This window comes from Bos grunniens, chromosome 28, assembly GCF_055505025.1.
Source record: "Bos grunniens cultivar Pamir isolate PY7600 chromosome 28, Bosgru_T2T1.0, whole genome shotgun sequence".
In the NCBI taxonomy this organism is placed as follows: domain Eukaryota; kingdom Metazoa; phylum Chordata; class Mammalia; order Artiodactyla; family Bovidae; genus Bos; species Bos grunniens.
This window is the reverse complement of record NC_141192.1, coordinates 10,302,370-10,319,864: the sequence shown is the minus strand read 5'-3', so window position 1 is coordinate 10,319,864 and position 17,495 is coordinate 10,302,370. Positions and strand designations below refer to the sequence as shown.

Below are 17,495 nucleotides of genomic sequence, written 5' to 3'. Positions count from 1 at the left end.
CAGGGTGGTGTCAGGGCTGAGTAACTCTGCTTCTGGCAAATAGTCAGCATGGCCCAGTCTGACGGGGAGATTTGTCATCTGTGGGGGAGTGTCCTACTCCCACCTTGTTTTACCTTTCCCCTCCCAGAAATGTGTTTTAAAAAAATCACGTCTATTGAGGTGTAAATTAAATAGGATAACATGTACCCATTTCGGACGTTCAGTTCACTGAGTTGGCAGCTGTATACTCTGTATAATCACCATCACCACAATAAAGATATCAAAGATTTCCATCACTCCTGCAACAGTCCTTGCACTTTTCTGTAATCATTCTCCCCCCACCCCTCCTCCAGCAACCGTTGATCTGCCTTCTGTCATTATAAATTAAATTTCACTCTTGGATCTGGCTTCCTTTAATTTAGGGGATGTTTCTCTGGTTTTGTTTTTGTTTTTTTTTTTCTGTTTTTAATTTCATGAATTTCTTTAAAAAGTTTAAAAATTTTTTTATATTTAAAAATTGTGGTAAAACCTATGTAACAAAACTTAGAATTATAACCATTTTTAAGTGCCCAGTTGAGTGGCATTAAGTGCATTCATATTGCTCTTCATCCATCACCACCATCCATCTCCAGCCTGTTGCGTGGATTTCTGCTTTTTATTATTTTCTCTCTTCTATGTGTTTTGGGATCATGCTGTTCTTTTTCTGTCGTCTTGAGGTGGAAGATTAGGTCATTGATTTTAGATCTTTCTTTTTTCCTATAGTGTAAGTACCTCATTTTATTGTGTTTCCCAGACACAGCAGTTTTAACAAATCGCAGGTTTTCTGGCAACCCCGATTCGAGCAAGTCTATCAGCACCATTTTCCCCAGTAGCAATGGCTCAGTTCATGTCTCTCACATTTTGGTAATCTTTGGAATATTTCAGACTTTTTCATTATTGTATGTGTTATGGGGATCTGTGATTCATCACTATTGTAAAAAAGATTATGAGTTGCTGAAGGCTCAGATGATGGTTAGCATGTTTTAGAAGTATAGTATTTTTAAATTAAGATATGTACATTTGTTTCTTAGTCATAGTGCTATTGCATACTTATTAGACTACAGTATAGTATAAAGACAATCTTTATACGCACTGGGAAACCGAACAGTGTAGTGTGACTTGTCTTATAGTGGTGGTCTGGAACCGAACCCAAGTATGTCCAAGGTATGCCTGTGTTTGGTGATGCTCCATGTTTTTTTGTATCCCACACATTTTGAGATGTTTTCATTTCATTTGGTTAAATATCTTGTAAATGTGTACTGTTTATACAAGTGTCTTTTCTTTCCCTTCCAGGCTTACTGCAGGAGTTTCTCTTTTTCACTGGGTTCCAGCAATTTTATCATGATGTGTGCTGGTGTGTTTTCTTGTGTTCTGTTTGAAGTCCATTGTGCATTTTGGATTTGTGGGTTTATATTTTTCATCAAATTTGGGATGACTTCAATTATTATTTCTTTAAATATATACCCCATCCCCGCCTTGAATTCCTTGTTGTCCCACAGGTCACTGAGATGCTGCTCAGTTTTGTTTTTTCTACCCCCTGCATCATTTAATTTAGATGGTTCCCACTGCTTTCTCTTTGAGTTCACTCATCTTCTGTAGTGTCTAACTGGCAGTTAAACCCATTTAGTGAATCTTTCATTTCTAATGTTGGTTTTTCTGTTTCTTATAGTTCCATTTTAATCTTTTTAATATTTTCTATTTCTCTCTTTGCTTATTTTCCTGTAAATCTGAGTATATTTACAGTATCTGTTTTGAAGTCTTTGCTGATTCCATCTTCTCTCTCATTCCTGTCTTGTTTCCAGTTACTGATTTTTTTTTTCCTTTTTATAGGTCATGTTTTACCTCTTGTCTATCTGGTAACTTTTGTTTGGATGCTAGATACACTTTTTCTGCCCGAGCATTCTTCCTGTCTTGGTCAGCTTGGGCTGCCATTACCACATGCCATTGCTTTTGTTGCCTAAACAATCGAAATGTATTTTCTCCCATTTCTGGAGGCTGGAAGTTTGAAATCAGGGTGCCAGCATGGTCAAGTTCTGGTGAGGGCTGTCTTCCTGGCTTTCACGTGGCTGTCTTTCTGCTGTGTTTTCACATGGCAGAGAGAGAGAGAGAGAAAACACAAGCTCTGGTCTCTCTTCCTCTATTCATGGAGGCTCCACCCTCATGACCTCATGTAACCGCACTTAACCTCCCCGTCTCCAAATACCATCACACTGGGGCTGCGGCTTCAAGATGTGAAATTTGGAGTGACATAAATTTCAATCCATATCAAGTCTTTTGAATTTGCATCTTTTGTCTGAGATTCATTCTTGCTGTGGTACGTAGCTGTAGATCATTGATTCTCATTGTTGTGGGATATTCCATTGTGGAAGCATATTATTTGAATTACTTGTAGTTTTAGGCTATTAAGACCTGTTGAAGTGATATAGAAACATACCAGGGTTGGAGACCCGAATTATAGGATGTCCTGGGGTTCACGTGGCTGAGCTGAAGGAAATCCTGTCTCAGTTCAGATGGTTTCGGTATGATAGTTTAGTGCAGGACGTGGCTGACTATGGCTTGCACGCCAAACCTGGCTCTCTGCCCGTTTTTGCACATACGACTTTTTTTGGAACAAGCCCTGCCCATTTTCCTGTGAAAACAGCAGAATTGAGTAACTGAAACAGAGACCTTCCACCCAGCAAAGCTGAAAATACTTACTATTTGGCTTCTGGAACTGCCGACCCTCAGCTTAGTATCTTGTTTTCTACTCACTGTTAATCATCCATCTGTGCCAGCAATGGCAGGGACTGGGACAGGGGTGAGGCGGGTTTGGGGGTTCCTTCTCGCTATCGCCTGGGGCCGCTGCCTGTAACCGTCCTCCGCCTTCGTGTCTTTCAAAGGCTGACCAGAGTCAGATCCCTGGCCCAGGCATTGTGTGCATGGGCCCCCTGTTATCTGGGAGCACAGAGTGTCTGTGGAAGCTGCCCCAGGGCCCTGTGGGGTGTCCTTCCCCATCCTGGCACGGCCCCTCACAGGGGTTCACAGGCTCTGTGGGAAGGGCACACATGCTTCTGGTTTTCAGAACCGCCCTTCCGGCAGGAGGAAAGGCTGGTGTGTGATAACTGTGTGACCCAGGGCAAGGCACTGACCCGCCCAGGGCCTGTTTCCCTCTGAGATGAGGAAGCTGGGCTCCAGCATCCCTTCCGGCCCCCAGAACTTCCAAACTCCCACCCAGAAGTGGCTGGGTTTAAGCTTTTTTTTTTTTAAAGAAGCAGTCCTTTTATGCTTTCTTTATGCTCCAGAGTGGATGCAGTCTGGAAGGGCAGGGCCTCCTCATCTTGACCTCAGCGCACTGGCTGTCAGGGCCAGGTTGGGTCTAAGATCTGTGCCATCTCTGGCATCCTTTCACGTGACCACAGGCATCTCTGGTGTTCCCTGGACTTGCCAGGCCAGGATTTCCAGTTCTGGAGAACGAGTGCCAGGACCATTGGGTTTCCACCTGGCATGGTTTATGGTGGCGGAGCTTAGGGAGCAGGAGAAACAGAGGTCTTTGGAGATCATTGGCTTCCACTGAAGTCGAAGAGAGAAGTGGTTTTCTTAAAGCCACAAGATGAGTTAGGAACAGAGCTGAAACAGTTTTATTATAGCTTTTTCTACTCCCTGCCCTGTTTTCTATCCATCATCCTTTCCCCATTTCACTTGCCTCCAGGAGGCACCTATTTCCTTAAACTCTACTCTTCTGACCTTGTGTCAGGACAAAGCTGTGAGTCATTGGAGGGTGGGGCACTGTGTCTTCAATCTAGCAAATCCTGATAAGGTCTGGAAGGTCCCCCACCCCAGGACTCTGCTCTGCCTCCAAGGCAAGGCAGGGCTCTCTCAGTACCCCAGGGTAAGCACATTATTCGGGATGCTTACTGAATCCTTATGACCCTCCTTTGACCCAGGAGGGGTCACCTTCATTTTGCAAAGGAAAACGGGTTCAGAGAAATTTCTGGACCCACACAAGTCCTCTCACAAGGAACTTGTAGGGTAGAGCTGGAATCAGGACCAACTGACCCATGCTGTTTGTTCAGCGCTGCCCAGGACTCCTTTGGGTTTCAGTGCTTCCTCCTGGGTTTCCTTCTGGTTCTTTTTGGAGCCTCCCTCAGGTAGCCCAGAGGAGCCTGCCTCAGCTAAAGGAATCTACAAGAGTCAGGGGCTGGCAGGCCAGCAGCCTGAAAACATTTACAGCTGCTGGTGGTTTGTCTTGATCTTGTGGAGGAAAGGCACTGGGGCCCGAGCACTTTTACACTGAAATGAAATCTTGTAAGAGACTAGGGCCACTAAATTGTGGGTGATGAGGGGCTGCTTTCAACCTACTTGGTGTTTGAATCCTCCTCCAGTCCGGCGAAACCTAGCCAGGTGTCTACACTTCCATCGTGTCTGGAACCTGCTGGGTAAAGACTTGCCCACTTAGCAAGTTGACTCCATGTGGGCTTCCAGAACAAAGCAGGGCTGGACCAGCCCAGAATGCCCCAGAGGAAACCTCTCACCTTCTTACACAGGGGGCCTTTGCTTCAGGTTATTCCTGAATCTTCACAGTGACCCCCACAGGGGTCCTGACTGGACACAGAGTGATCCTCCATTGGCTTTACTGTTGCACACCCTAGAAGCCCCTTCTGCAGCCTCCCACACCACTGGGCACTTGTGACTGCCCCTTGTGGTGGAGGGCGTATGCTGGTGCCCACTATTCGCGGCTGCCCTGTGCAGTGAGATAACGTGATGTCAGGACAGTCAGAGACACATAGGTTTGTTTCTTGACTTCTCCACCAGCTTGCTATGTGAGTTTAGGCAATAACCAAATCATCCTACATCTGAACTTTCCCATTTGAAAAATAGGGGTAACAGTACCAGTGTTATGGGGTGTGGAGGGCCTCTTTAGGTATATTGTGTTTAATGTAGCATCAGTTACCCAGGAGAGGGTGGTGCTACTCGCCCTGGTGACCACCACAGTGTGCTAACCTGATGGTCCAAGCCTGTCCTCTTTGAGCTCCTCCCAAACTGGTGGGAGTTGGACTCCGTTCTTTGAGAAGGAATTTAATCAGGTCATAGATGAGAAACAAAGGAGGTTACTCTGAAGCTGGAAGGCACTCCCAGATGGTTGGCAGCCAAGAGGCCAGCCCAACTACACAGACCATCTGTCCTGGGGGGTGGGGGCTGGCCAGGGAAGGGGCTCCTCAGGGAGCCATGCCAAGCTGGCCAGAGTCCTGGCTCATTCAAGAGGTTGCTGTTTGAGCTTCCAGACAGGTCACTTCCCTGTCTGGCCCTCCTTCAGTCTTGTCTCTAAAACAACTGTTAGTCCTTGAAGTTCCTGCCTTGGGCCAGTGTTCATTGAACCCATGATCTGGCATGTGACACCCCTCCAACCCCCCACCTCAGTTCCTGTCTTTCTGCTGCAAGTTAACTTTAGTTCTTCCTTTGAAACAGAATGGGAAAAAAAAAAAATGTGAGCTCTTATTCTTGGAGCCCTGTTGTTTTGAGAGGAGGACGGGGCTGTGGTGGCACGGAGCTGGTGTCTCAGGCTGATTGTGTTCAGCGAGAGGGCTGCAGGGGCCAGACCTCCCTCACCATCCCGTGTGGTACATGGTGGTGGGTGGCCTGTCCTGGAAAGTGGTCAGGCAACCCTAAACAAAATAGAAAACTTCTCTGCCCTCAGAGGGCTTAAGTAGGGGAGGAGACACAGTAGACAGCTCACGTGGTCTAGGATGAGTACCTTGAAGAAGATGCAGCAGGGAAGGAGGTCAGGACTGACGCGTGGGGAGACAGTCTGCGCATGATGGCAAAGGGAGGTGTGTTTGAGGAGGTGAAATTTGGAGAGACCTGAATGGAGTGAGGGAGGAAGCCAGGAAGGGATGTGGAGGAGGAACCTTCTAGGCTAAGGGATCGAGTCAAAGTTCTGAGGCAGGGGTGAGGTGGGTGAGTTCAAGAAACAATGGTGGGGAGGGATGTCTAGGATTCAGCAGAGATGGCCGGGATTGGGGGCGGGTAGGTGGGTGGGACGGGGGCTGGGGAGATGGGTTGGAGATAGTGTTGGAGATGTGGGCTACAGCCTGGCTGCCCAGGCCCTTGTGAGCCACAGGAAGGAGTTCGAATTTTATTCTACGTGTAAAAGGAAGTCATTGGAGCATTTTGAGGAGGAGGGTGATCTGATATTATTAAAGCGTTGTTCTAGTTGCTCGGGACCTGTGGGGAGACAGTGGCGAGGTCCCTGCAGGGGTGATGGCATGGACAGGTGGGAGCAGAGAGGGTTCTTAACATATTTTGAAGGTAGGACTAATAGCAGGTCCTGGTAGGTTGAATGTGGAGTTGGAGGTCCAGAGTGGTCAAGCCTGAGGTCGAGGTTTTCTGTCTTAAGAGTAGATGGTCAGTATTGCCATTTAGTGAGAACGGGGTGGGGGGGGGGTTGGGAGGAGCCGCTGGGGATCTGGGAGACCACAGCTGCCTTTGGGGGCACGTGAAGATTGAAATGTTGCTGGTTGTATTTAGAGGATAGGTCAAGTAGTCATTGGTGTGTTTGACTCGGGATCAGCTATGGCTGGAGGTTGGGGTTTGTGTGTCAGCTGTGTGAGTTATGAGATTATCCAAGGATTAGGGGAGGGCAGGGGTCAGGACTGAACAGTGAGGTTCTCCAGCATTTAGAGGCCTCTGATTCCAGTTGAGCTATTTCAAATCCTGAAAGATGATGCTGTGAAAGTGCTGCATTCAGTATGCCAGCAAATTTGGAAAACTCAGCAGTGGCCACAGGACTGGAAAAGGTCAGTTTTCATTCCAATCCTAAAGAAAGGCAATGCCAAAGAATGCTCAAACTACCACACAATTGTACTCATCTCACACGCTAGTAAAGTAATGCTCAAAATTCTCCAAGCCAGGCTTCAGCAATACGTGAACCGTGAACTTCCTGATGTTCAAGCTGGTTTTAGGAAAGGCAGAGGAACCAGAGACCAAATTGCCAACATCCGCTGGATCATGGAAAAAACAAGAGAGTTCCAGAAAAACATCTATTTCTGCTTTATTGACTATGCCAAAGCCTTTGACTGTGTGGATCACAATAAACTGTGGAAAATTCTGAAAGAGATGGGAATACCAGACCACCTGACCTGCCTCTTGAGAAACCTATATGCAGGTCAGGAAGCAACAGTTAGAACTAGACATGGAACAACAGACTGGTTCCAAATAAGAAAAGGAGTACGTCAAGGCTGTATATTGTCACCCTGCTTATTTAACTTATATGCAGAGTACATCATGAGAAACACTGGGCTGGAAGAAGCACAAGCTGGAATCAAAATTGCTGGGAGAAATATCAATAACCTCAGATATGCAGATGACACCACCCTTATGGCAGAAAGTGAAGAGGAACTAAAAAGCCTCTTGATGAAAGTGAAAGTGGAGAGTGAAAAAGTTGGCTTAAAACTCAACACTCAGAAAACGAAGATCATCGCATCCGGTCCCATCACTTCATGGGAAATAGACAGACTGAATTTTTTGGGGCTCCAAAATCACTGCAGATGGTGATTGCAGCCATGAAATTAAAAGACACTTACTCCTTGAAAGGAAAGTTATGACCAACCTAGGTAGCATATTGAAAAGCAGAGACGTTACTTTGGCAACAAAGGTCTGACCAGTCAAGTCTATGATTTTTCCTGTGGTCATGTATGGATGTGAGTTGAACTGTGAAGAAAGCTGAGCGCTGAAGAATTGATGCTTTTGAACTGTGGTGTTGGAGAAGCCTCTTGAGAGTCCCTTGGACTGCAAGGAGATCCAACCAGTCCATTCTAAAGGAGATCAGCCCTAGGATTTCTTTGGAAGGAATGATGCTAAAGCTGAAACTCCAGTACTTTGGCCATCTCATGTGAAGAGCTGACTCATTGGAAAAGACTCTGATGCTGGGAGGGATTGGGGGCAGGAGGAGAAGGGGATGGCAGAGGATGAGATGGCTGGATGGCATCACTGACTCGATGGACATGAGTCTGAGTGAACTCCTGGCGTTGGTGATGGACAGGGAGGCCTGGCGTGCTGCGATTCAAGGGGTCGCAAAGAGTCGGACATGACTGAGTGACTGAACTGAACTGAACTGAAAGAGGGTAAGCCCTCAGAAGAGACTGAGGCGGAATGACAGGGAGAGTGGAAGACAACCGTGTGTGTACCCTTCATGTCCCCAAAGCTGAGGGCCTCAGTGGAGGAGGGAATGACCACTGTGCTGGATGAGGGTGGATAAGCTAAGGCAAAAGACTTGACCTCCCAGCTTGGAAAGAGGGAAGTGAGTCATCAGAGACTGTGAGGAATGGTGGGGAGGGAGGTCTATAGGATTCAGCAGAGAGCAACTAGTCACCTTCCAGCTTGCTTACCGCACAGTGTCAGACACTCAGGAATGGAAAGTCATGCACCCCATGAAGGAAAATAAAGTCCTTTATCAGCTGGCTAATCCAATGGGAGGACTGAAAAGTGGGGGATCGGTGTGATGTGGTGGAAGGAACCTCCTTGGCACCCACGTTCCAGCAGCAGAGGGACCTTTGGCCGCGTGGTGCAGTGCTGTCTCCAGTGCTTGAGGTGGTGCCTAGCATTTGCTCAGTGTCCATTGCACGAATGAGTGAGTAAATGAATGAACTGAGACTCGGGATCGGGGTCTTCTCCCTCACTGCTTACTGAATTGTTACTGACCGGAACTTGGGTTCACTCTCCCAACTTGAAGCAAAGCCAATAAATTGACACGAGGTTGTGGTGAAGGGAAGTACAAGGTTTATTGCAGAAAGCCCAGCAAGGAGAATGGGCAACTCGTGCTCAAAAGACCCCAACTCCCTGAAGGCTTTCAGACAAGTGTTTTTATTTATTTATTTATTTATTTTTTAAATTTTATTTTTAAACTTTACAATATTATATTAGTTTTGCCAAATAGCGAAATGAATCTGCCACAGGTATACACATGTTCCCCATCCTAAACCCCCCTCCCTCCTCCCTCCCTGTACCATCCCTCTGGGTTGTTTCAGTGCACCAGCCCCAAGCATCCAGTATCATGCATCGAACCTGGACTGGCGACTCGTTTCATATATGATATTATACATGTTTAAATGCCATTCTCCCAAATCATCCCACCCTCTCCCTCTCCAACAGAGTCCATAAGACTGTTCTATACATCAGTGTCTCTTTTGCTATCTCGTACACAGGGTTATTGTTACCATCTTTCTAAATTCCATATATATGCGTTAGTATACTGTATTGGTGTTTTTCTTTCTGGCTTACTTCACTCTGTATAATAGGCTCCAGTTTCATCCACCTCATTAGAACTCATTCAAATGTATTCTTTTTAATGGCTGAGTAATACTCCATTGTGTATATGTACCATAGCTTTCTTATCCATTTATCTGCTGATGGACATCTAGGTTTCTTCCATGTCCTGGCTATTATAAACAGTGCTGCGATGAACATTGGGGTACACGTGTCTCTTTCCCTTCTGGTTTCCTCAGCCCACTTTCGCCATTACTATTCAACATAGTTTTGGAAGTTTTGGCCACAGCAATCAGAGCAGAAAAAGAAATAAAAGGAATCCAAATTGGAAAAGAAGAAGTAAAACTCTCACTATTTGCAGATGACATGATCCTCTACATAGAAAACCCTAAAGACTCCACCAGAAAATTACTAGAACTAATCAATGACTATAGTAAAGTTGCAGGATATAAAATCAACACACAGAAATCCCTTGCATTCCTATACACTAATAATGAGAAAACAGAGAAATTAAGGAAACAATTCCATTCACCATTGCAACGGAAAGAATAAAATACTTAGGAATATATCTACATAAAGAAACTAAAGACCTATATATGGAAAACTATAAAACACTGGTGAAGAAATCAAAGAGGACACTAATAGATGGAGAAATATACCATGTTCATGGATTGGAAGACTCAATATAGTGAAAATGAGTATACTACCCAAAGCAATTTATAGATTCAATGCAATCCCTATCAAGCTACCAACGGTATTCTTCAGAGCTAGAACAAATAATTTCATAGTTTGTATGGAAATGCAAAAAACCTCGAATAGCCAAAGCTATCTTGAGAAAGAAGAATGGAACTGGAGGAATCAACCTACCTGACTTCAGGCTCTACTACAAAGCCACAGTTATCAAGACAGTATGGTACTGGCACAAAGACAGAAATATAAATCAATGGAACAAAATAGAAAGCCCAGAGATAAATCCAGACAAGTGTTTTTAAAGGCAGATGTTCGTAGTGAGGGCCACAGGGTATGTGATTAGCTTGTGGACTTTCTTCTGATTGGTTAGTGTTGAACAGATAATGTTTCAGAAATCTGAATCATCAGCCTTCCCGTTCCAACCAGTCTGGGGTCTACACTTCTTGTGGTCAATGTGTAATTGCCCTCCTCCACAGAGTGGGGGTCTTACTTCTGCAGAACAACTTAAAGATAGTGGTAGATTGTTATCTAAATCCCTTCTGGAGGAATCGGGAGTCCTGTGACTCCTGTGTCATTATTCTAATCATTAACTGCTTGAATCTGCTCTTTGGAACAGGTAGGGGGAGGGGAGGCCAACAAGAAGCAGGGGTCGTGGAGGGGCTTGTACCCGGCAAGGTCCTTCAGGGTTCTGCTCGGTTTCAGTCTCCCCTTTTCTTTGATATTCCTTAATCTCAAGGAGAACGGGGTGGGACAAGAAAGGGAATGAAGTTATGGATAGAGTGATTAATCATCAACTTGTCAGGGAACTTGGATTCAGGGAGACTTGGGTTCAGAGTTCTCGTCCTGGCCCTGTCGGCCCCTGTGGTACTTAGTCAAGTTGCGGGGGGCGGGAGCAGGCGGATCAGGTCACCTGGCAGGACTTTTTCACTTAAAGTCCACAGACTGCTGTGGGAACCAGCAATGAGGAGTCTGTGAACCCTCTGAAATTCCCTCCAAAATGTGGGGCATGTGCACATTTTCTGAAAGTGGCCTGTGATCCAGAGGAGGTTGGGAACTCCCGGGCTTTCTCCAAAGGCCTTTCTTTTGAGTCCAGCCTCCTGGGGCTTGCAGTGGGCAGGAGGGTCCTGGAGCTGGAGAACACACTTGGGAAACTTGCAGTCACAGAGAACCTTGCCCTGTTGTTTATCACCAGGTCCTGATAAATGGCGGCACAACGCCAGCAGAATGTACGGCAGTTGAGCAGAACAACAGGGGGCTGCTTAATTTCCGAGGCCACGAGGTGTTTGTTCTGGAAAACCCTTCCTGGTGTAGGGAACTGTGGGGTGTATCTGGAGGGTCTCTTTTTGTCATGGGGCAGGTGGGGCACCTTGGCACCAGTGGGCTCCTGTTGATGAGAGGTCAGGGTTGGGGGACACGGTTCTGGGGTTGGCACATGGCTCAGTGCAGGCCTCTTAATTCAGTAACATAACCCAGCGTTCCCTGATCACAGGTGTGTCCCGCCACGAGAGTGTAAGTATGGTAGGGGAGGAAGCTCAGCCTGGCAGCTGCTTTTCTGTGCTTGGAGTATGTCTCCAGGGCTGGGACCCAAGAAGGGTGGCAGTCCTGTGCAGAGCCTTACCTGCACTGGGAGCCCTTGAAGGCGTCACAAGGGATGATGTCCTCTTCACACCAGGCAGTGCACTGCATTGAGAAGGGACTTGTGGAAGAGGAAGGAAGCAGGGTGTGGCTCAGTGTCTCTGACCCCAGAGTCTCTCCTGATCAGAGACTGTTCGAGATCTTTGTTTCTGCTCTCCCAAGCATGGGGCCAGCTGGGGTTGAAGGACTTTGTCCCAGCAGTCGGGGAAGACAGGTGTGAGTTACCTGAAGAGCCTCACTGTCCCACCGTTCAGCTGGAGTCCCTGTCATCTGCAGGGACCGAGGGGCTGCCTTGCCTGCCCAGCGTGGACATGAGCCAGGAACCCCCTCTGACACTAGCAGTCTGGTCCCTCCTCTGAGAAGCATGTTCGTGGAGCTGGTTTCTGACCTAACTTTCTCTCTCTTTCCCCTGCCCTGCTCAGCTGGCTGGAGTTGTCTTCCTCGGAGTTGGATTATGGGCGTGGAGCGAGAAGGTAGGTGTGACTGTCACTGGAACCCTGAGCAGTAGTCCACCAGGTTCATTCAGCTTTAATTGTCCCTTCCTCCAAACTCCTCCCCAGAGAGCCCCTCCTGTGCAGGGCAATGATTTGTGGTCATTAACCTTTACAGAGCCAGTTCTTGGAAGTTACTTAACTTGTGATGAAAACTCTTGGGGTCCTGTGGCTAGCCTGGCTTCCCTGTGGCAGGTTTGCTGCTAGAGGCCAAGGCTGGGCCAGTTGGGATTTTGAGCCCCATGAGCATGGAGAGCCCTCTCTTCCATTTCCAGAAGTCCCGAGTCATCCCGGGGCGTGTCCAGAGCTGTGTCCAGGGCAGGCCTGGGGCTACCTTCTGGAATGGACTGTGCCTCTGGAGCCAGCAGGTCCCTGAGCACAGCTGTGGTGATTCCTGAAGCTCTCGTTCTCGCCCATGGATAGGACCCCTGAGTCAGGGAGTTAGGCTCTGGGTTGTGCCCCCTGGGTGCCCTGCGGTGCAGGGGCACATCTTTAGCGCCCACGAACCTCATTGCCCAGCCTATGGAGGATGGGGGAGGAGAGGAAAGCAGGCTCTTACTGTCTGGAAGGACAAGGGGCATTTGGAACTCCAAGGAGGGGACTAGACCGCATGTGAGCAGAGTGGACCTTTGGTGCACCTTTTGCACCGTAAGTCGGTGGGTATTGGGGAGGTGGAGAGACGAGGCAGGAAACAGTGAGAGCTAAAGCTTTCTCTTAAGCCTAAGGCCCAGGGCCCTCTGTTCCTTCAGTGGAGCCTCTCTTTACTTTCAGAAGGAGGCAGGAGCACTTAGGTCTGTGGGCTTTGTTGCCATGGCCTTGGGAACTGGATACAGTCTGCCTTTAGGTTTAGGCCCCTTTAAGTGCTTGCAGTGCCATGTCCCTTTGCCCTAGTGACCGAGAAGCTGGTGCAAACCATGACTCATAGCGCCACCGTGTGACCAGAACGGAGCAGCAGCATCTCAGCCAATCGGGCCCAGAGCCTAGGCCTGGCTACCCTGGCTGCCCGGTTCCCGCTGGGTGTCTGGCCTGGCTGCTCTTTGCTTCTTCCTCCGTTGAATCCTGTAGAACTGCTCTGTCCATTCCGGTTCCCATTAGCCAGATGTGGCTGATTATATCTAAATTAATTAAAGTGAAATACAAATTAAAATGCACTTCTTCAGTTCCACTAGGCCTCATTTAAAGTGCTCAATAATAGTACGTGTGACCAGTGGCTGCCATTTTGAACAGCGCAGATATATACGGGACATCTGCATCGTCACGAAAAGTCAGCGGACAGTGCTGTCTTCATCTGTCCCTGGTGCCTGTGCTGTTCACAAGCCTGTTCGTGTTGAAGCTGTTTTCATCTCAAAATAATGGCGTTCTCCATGAATTGAATGCAGAGTCAGCTGCCAGATGACCAAAGGCCAGGGCCTTTGGGTGCCTTGACCACAGGGTCCCCCAGGGCCCCTTCTCACCCCATCTATATCCTACAGGCTACAAAAGAAGCATGGGGTCTGCCTGTGAGGAACTGACAGCCTAGATGGAGTCTGGGAGCAGGAGGGCCACTGGGAGCTGAGGGAGGCAGAGATCTGCTGGGCCTCTAAGAGGGCAGCGGGGCAAGGCCATGCGCTGGCCTGGCACTTAACGAGAAGACAGCCCCGGAAGGCAGCTCCCTGTCCTCATTTAGTTGCAGCTCAGTCCCCCCAGGGCACCCTCGACTCTTCAAGGCTGATGTTACCCTGCTTTCTCTGCCTCTTTCAGGGGGTGCTATCCGACCTCACCAAAGTGACCCGGATGCATGGAATTGACCCGGTGGTGCTGGTGCTGATGGTGGGCGTGGTGATGTTCACCCTGGGCTTTGCTGGCTGCGTGGGGGCCCTGCGGGAGAACATCTGTCTGCTCAACTTTGTGAGTGGCCCAGAGTGGGGGTGGGAGGAAGTATGGTGGGGGAGGTAGGAGTGCAGGCTCTGTAGGACAGGCTTAGCCTTATACCTGCTGGAGTGGGTGGGGCGAGGTAGCCACTCTTACAAGCCTGCCCCAGGATCCGGCAGTGAGGGGAGGAGGCAGCCCTCTGTTCCCTGCTGCCCCCTGAAAAAGGTAAGGTTCCAGGAGACACTCAGATGAAGTAGGCCCTCAGCGGGAGAGAAGTTGGGCCCCTCTGGTTTTCAGCTCCTAGTGGGCAGGGTCACCTGCCCCTCCCTCACCTTTTATCTGCCCCCTGCAGTTCCAGCTGTTTGTCTGCTGGTCACCTTTGCCCTTCCTGGCTAAGATCAGAAGATGTCAATAATGTTAGGAAATCTTTTGCTTTCTCCAGCGGGTATGAATCTGTTGGATGTACAGTGCAGAATCCTCGATTTCCTGGCAGAACTTTGAGTTACTAAGAGTTAGTTTTATATTTAGATACACATTTATTTTGAAATGCGTTCAGCGAAAATTAAATAGCACCTGGTGGGGGAAACACATAATCATATTTTGCAATATATTATTTGTTGAATTTATTAGACCAAGCCTTTTATTCTGGGCTTAAATTAAAAAGCAAAACACACTTTTTTTTTCCCCATGCTTTTCATTTTTGTTTGGTTATCTTGCTTCTCTGTGAATGGAGATTACATTCTGGGAGGCCTTGTACGTATGTATGTTTGTGTGTGTGTGTGTGTGTGTCTTATTTTGAGATACTGCTGGCTATAGCATAAATGCTTAGTGTGCGGTGTGGCCAGTGCTAGTGGCTGTGATAACACGAGCTCCGCAGGCCGGAACCCCGCCTTGACAGAGGGGTGTGGACCTGTGGCTGCAGTGGCTTTGACAGAACTCCACCCCCGTGGTGCCTCTGCTCTGCAGACGTTTTAACGCAGTTGACTATCGTATGCACACAGAGTAGGTACTGATAACATTAGCAACTCCAGAGTTGTCAAGAGCCCTGCCAGGGGACTCAGATGTCCTGCATCTCAGGCATGTGACCTGAGTGAACCTCGGTTTCCTTATCCCTAAAGTAGGAGTGACAGATTTCTAGCAAGTGCGATGGCTGTAGGTGTGAGGAGAGAGGTCAGATAGGATGTCTGGGGCACAGTCCCTACACTAAAGGAGCTGGCAGCCTGGTAGGCCAGGATAGCCATTCATTCCTATTGTGGGGTTTCCTTGTTGGAGGGGTGCTCCTTCATAGGAGATGGCTGGCCCATTGTCTTGGAGCTTGCTTGTCCTTTCACTCATCTGACTCTTACCAATAGTGCAGCGATGTGAGCAGGGATGAGGTGAAACCAGGGTACCCAGCCCATCACGTGGGATTCCTCAGCTCCAGCGCAGGTCTCTTGGCTGCCAAGCCTGTGCTCTTAGTGGGAGGCAGAGGTTCTGGGTCAGGTGGGGCTGTGGTCTGGCTGGGAGGCTGAGGTGCGGTGACACCCACTCCCTGCTTGTCCCCCCTGCAGTTCTGCAGCACCATCGTGCTCATCTTTTTCCTGGAGTTGGCCGTGGCCGTGCTGGCCTTCCTGTTCCAGGACTGGGTGAGGGACCGGTTCCGGGAGTTCTTTGAGAGCAACATCAGATCCTACCGGGATGACATTGACCTGCAGAACCTCATTGACTCCCTTCAGAAAGCCGTAAGTACCACGCCCGCCTTCTCCCTGATAGAGCTTGGTTGTCCTGGCTTCAGTCTGTGTGCGCGGCTGGGGGCCCAGGCTGGTGAGGAACATTGGACCCTCCTTCCTCAGCTCTGCCCTCAGCAGGGAGGCCAGGGTGGTGCCACCCCTGCCTCTGAACAGATTAGCTTTGTCCACTCCTGTGTGCTGATGGGCCAGGCTTGCTCAGGGTACTGTCCCCCAAGTGCTTCAGGCAGGCAGTCTAGCTTCACTCGTGACCACCCCCACTCCCTCGGGCCTGGACCTCTCCAGCCCTGACCACGCAGACAGCCACAGTCCCTTGGGCCCTGTGGGCACTGAGGGGCAGAGCTAGGCACATGACTCCCTGTCTGAGGCTATTCCTGTCCCTTTCCTTCCCGGGACCTTTTCCCCTTCCTGTTTGAGAGGACAGAGCCGCCTGGAGCAAACTTCTTTAGACCGAGAGGAATGTAACCTCCCTGGAATATGTCCCCGGAGGTTAGTCTAAGCAGTCCCAGGCGGTGACCTTTTCTCGTCTGACCTCCATCCCCGTTGTGTGTGGCTGCACCTGGAGGCTGGGACCACAGCTGTCCCCCATCCCTTACCTCCCTTCCCCCGGGAGAAACCCACTCCCCACCATGCCGGCCTGTGCAAGGCTGCTGTTTGATCTCTGCTCTACCAGAAAACCTGCTGCTGCTGCTAAGTCACTTCAGTCATGTCCGACTCTGTGCGACCCCATAGATGGCAGCCCACCAGCCTCCCCCGTCCCTGGGATTCTCCAGACAAGAAGACTGGAGTGGGTTGCCATTTCCTTCTCCAATGCAGGAAAGTGGAAAGTGAAAGTGAAGTGGTTCAATCGTGTCCAACTCTTAGCAACCCCATGGACTGCAGCCTACCAGGCTCCTCAGCCCATGGGATTTTCCAGGCAGGAGTACTGGAGTGGGGTGCCATTGCCTTCTCCAGCCAAAAAGCCTAGCTTCCTCAAAAACTTTTTATAGGGAACCTTTTGGTTCTGAGAAGAAAATAGAGAGCATTAAAAATAACTTTGATCTGTTCTCCTTATTAACCAGAACTTGTTTGCCCTGTGTTTCACGTATCCTGAGATCGATCCAGCAAAACCCATTTATGTGATCAGAGATCCTTCCTGTGTTGTTGGTAGAGACCCGCGTGCGTCTGTGAGAGTCGGCACCCCACCCCCTCCTGACAGCACTGCCTGAGGCGCCTTTTCCTTTTCTATTCAAGGCTCCTCGATTCCACATAGCCTGGGGCTTGCTGGTATCAAGGATCCAGGTCTCTGCCCTGGCCTTAAAGACACTGTAGTTTCCTCCACTGCCTTCCTCTCCTCATGGTGAAATATTGGGTATTCGTTAGAGCGCCTGGAACCCTGGAGGGTGGTTGCGGGAGAGAGACGGGCTTTTACCTCAGAAATGAAAGTAAAGCAGAAATCCTGGTTGTGGGCTTGTAATTAGGGCTGTAACTGTGTCAGCTCTAAGGACAAGTGCAAAAACAATATCTGGTTGGGACACTGCTGATGTCACAAAGCTGCTCTCAGTGCACTTGGTTTTATGAGTTTTTAGACAAAGGGAGGTTTTCTTTGCTGCTTCACCAGATGGGGAGTGCTTGTGGGAAAGGAGGACGAGACCCTGGGTCAGGGGCAAAGCTTCGATTGCATTACCATTCACCCTAGTTGTAACTCTTTCCTTGGGAGTACGTGTTCAGCAGCTGTTTTCTGTAGAGACACAAAAGGTGACTGGGGTCAGCTTGGCCTTTTCTTGGGGAGGAAGGCACACTGACCATGGGAGGTGTTCTCTTGCCAGGTGATAGAGGACCATATAGGAAGGAGAACGAGAAG

The 17,495-nt window shown here is 48.9% G+C and overlaps 1 protein-coding gene across 9 annotated transcripts in view; it reads left to right on the top strand.

The window, feature by feature from the left end:
• TSPAN14 (tetraspanin 14) overlaps window positions 1-17,495 on the top strand; it is a 57,661-nt gene that overhangs the window by 33,899 nt on the left and 6,267 nt on the right. For 5 of the 9 annotated variants that reach the window (XR_015156718.1, XM_086381693.1, XM_086381697.1 and 2 more), the window contains exons 3-5: window positions 12,006-12,056; window positions 13,815-13,961; window positions 15,476-15,646. Coding sequence is in view for 7 of the 9 variants with exons in the window: in XM_086381693.1 (XP_086237819.1) it covers window positions 12,006-12,056; window positions 13,815-13,961; window positions 15,476-15,646 (369 nt within the window). In the remaining 2 variants the exon portion in view is untranslated. Of the gene's footprint in view, window positions 1-11,140; window positions 11,228-12,005; window positions 12,057-13,814; window positions 13,962-15,475; window positions 15,647-17,495 lie in introns of all 9 variants that reach the window. The other 4 variants (XR_015156717.1, XM_086381690.1, XM_086381691.1 and 1 more) reach the window with 1 other exon arrangement.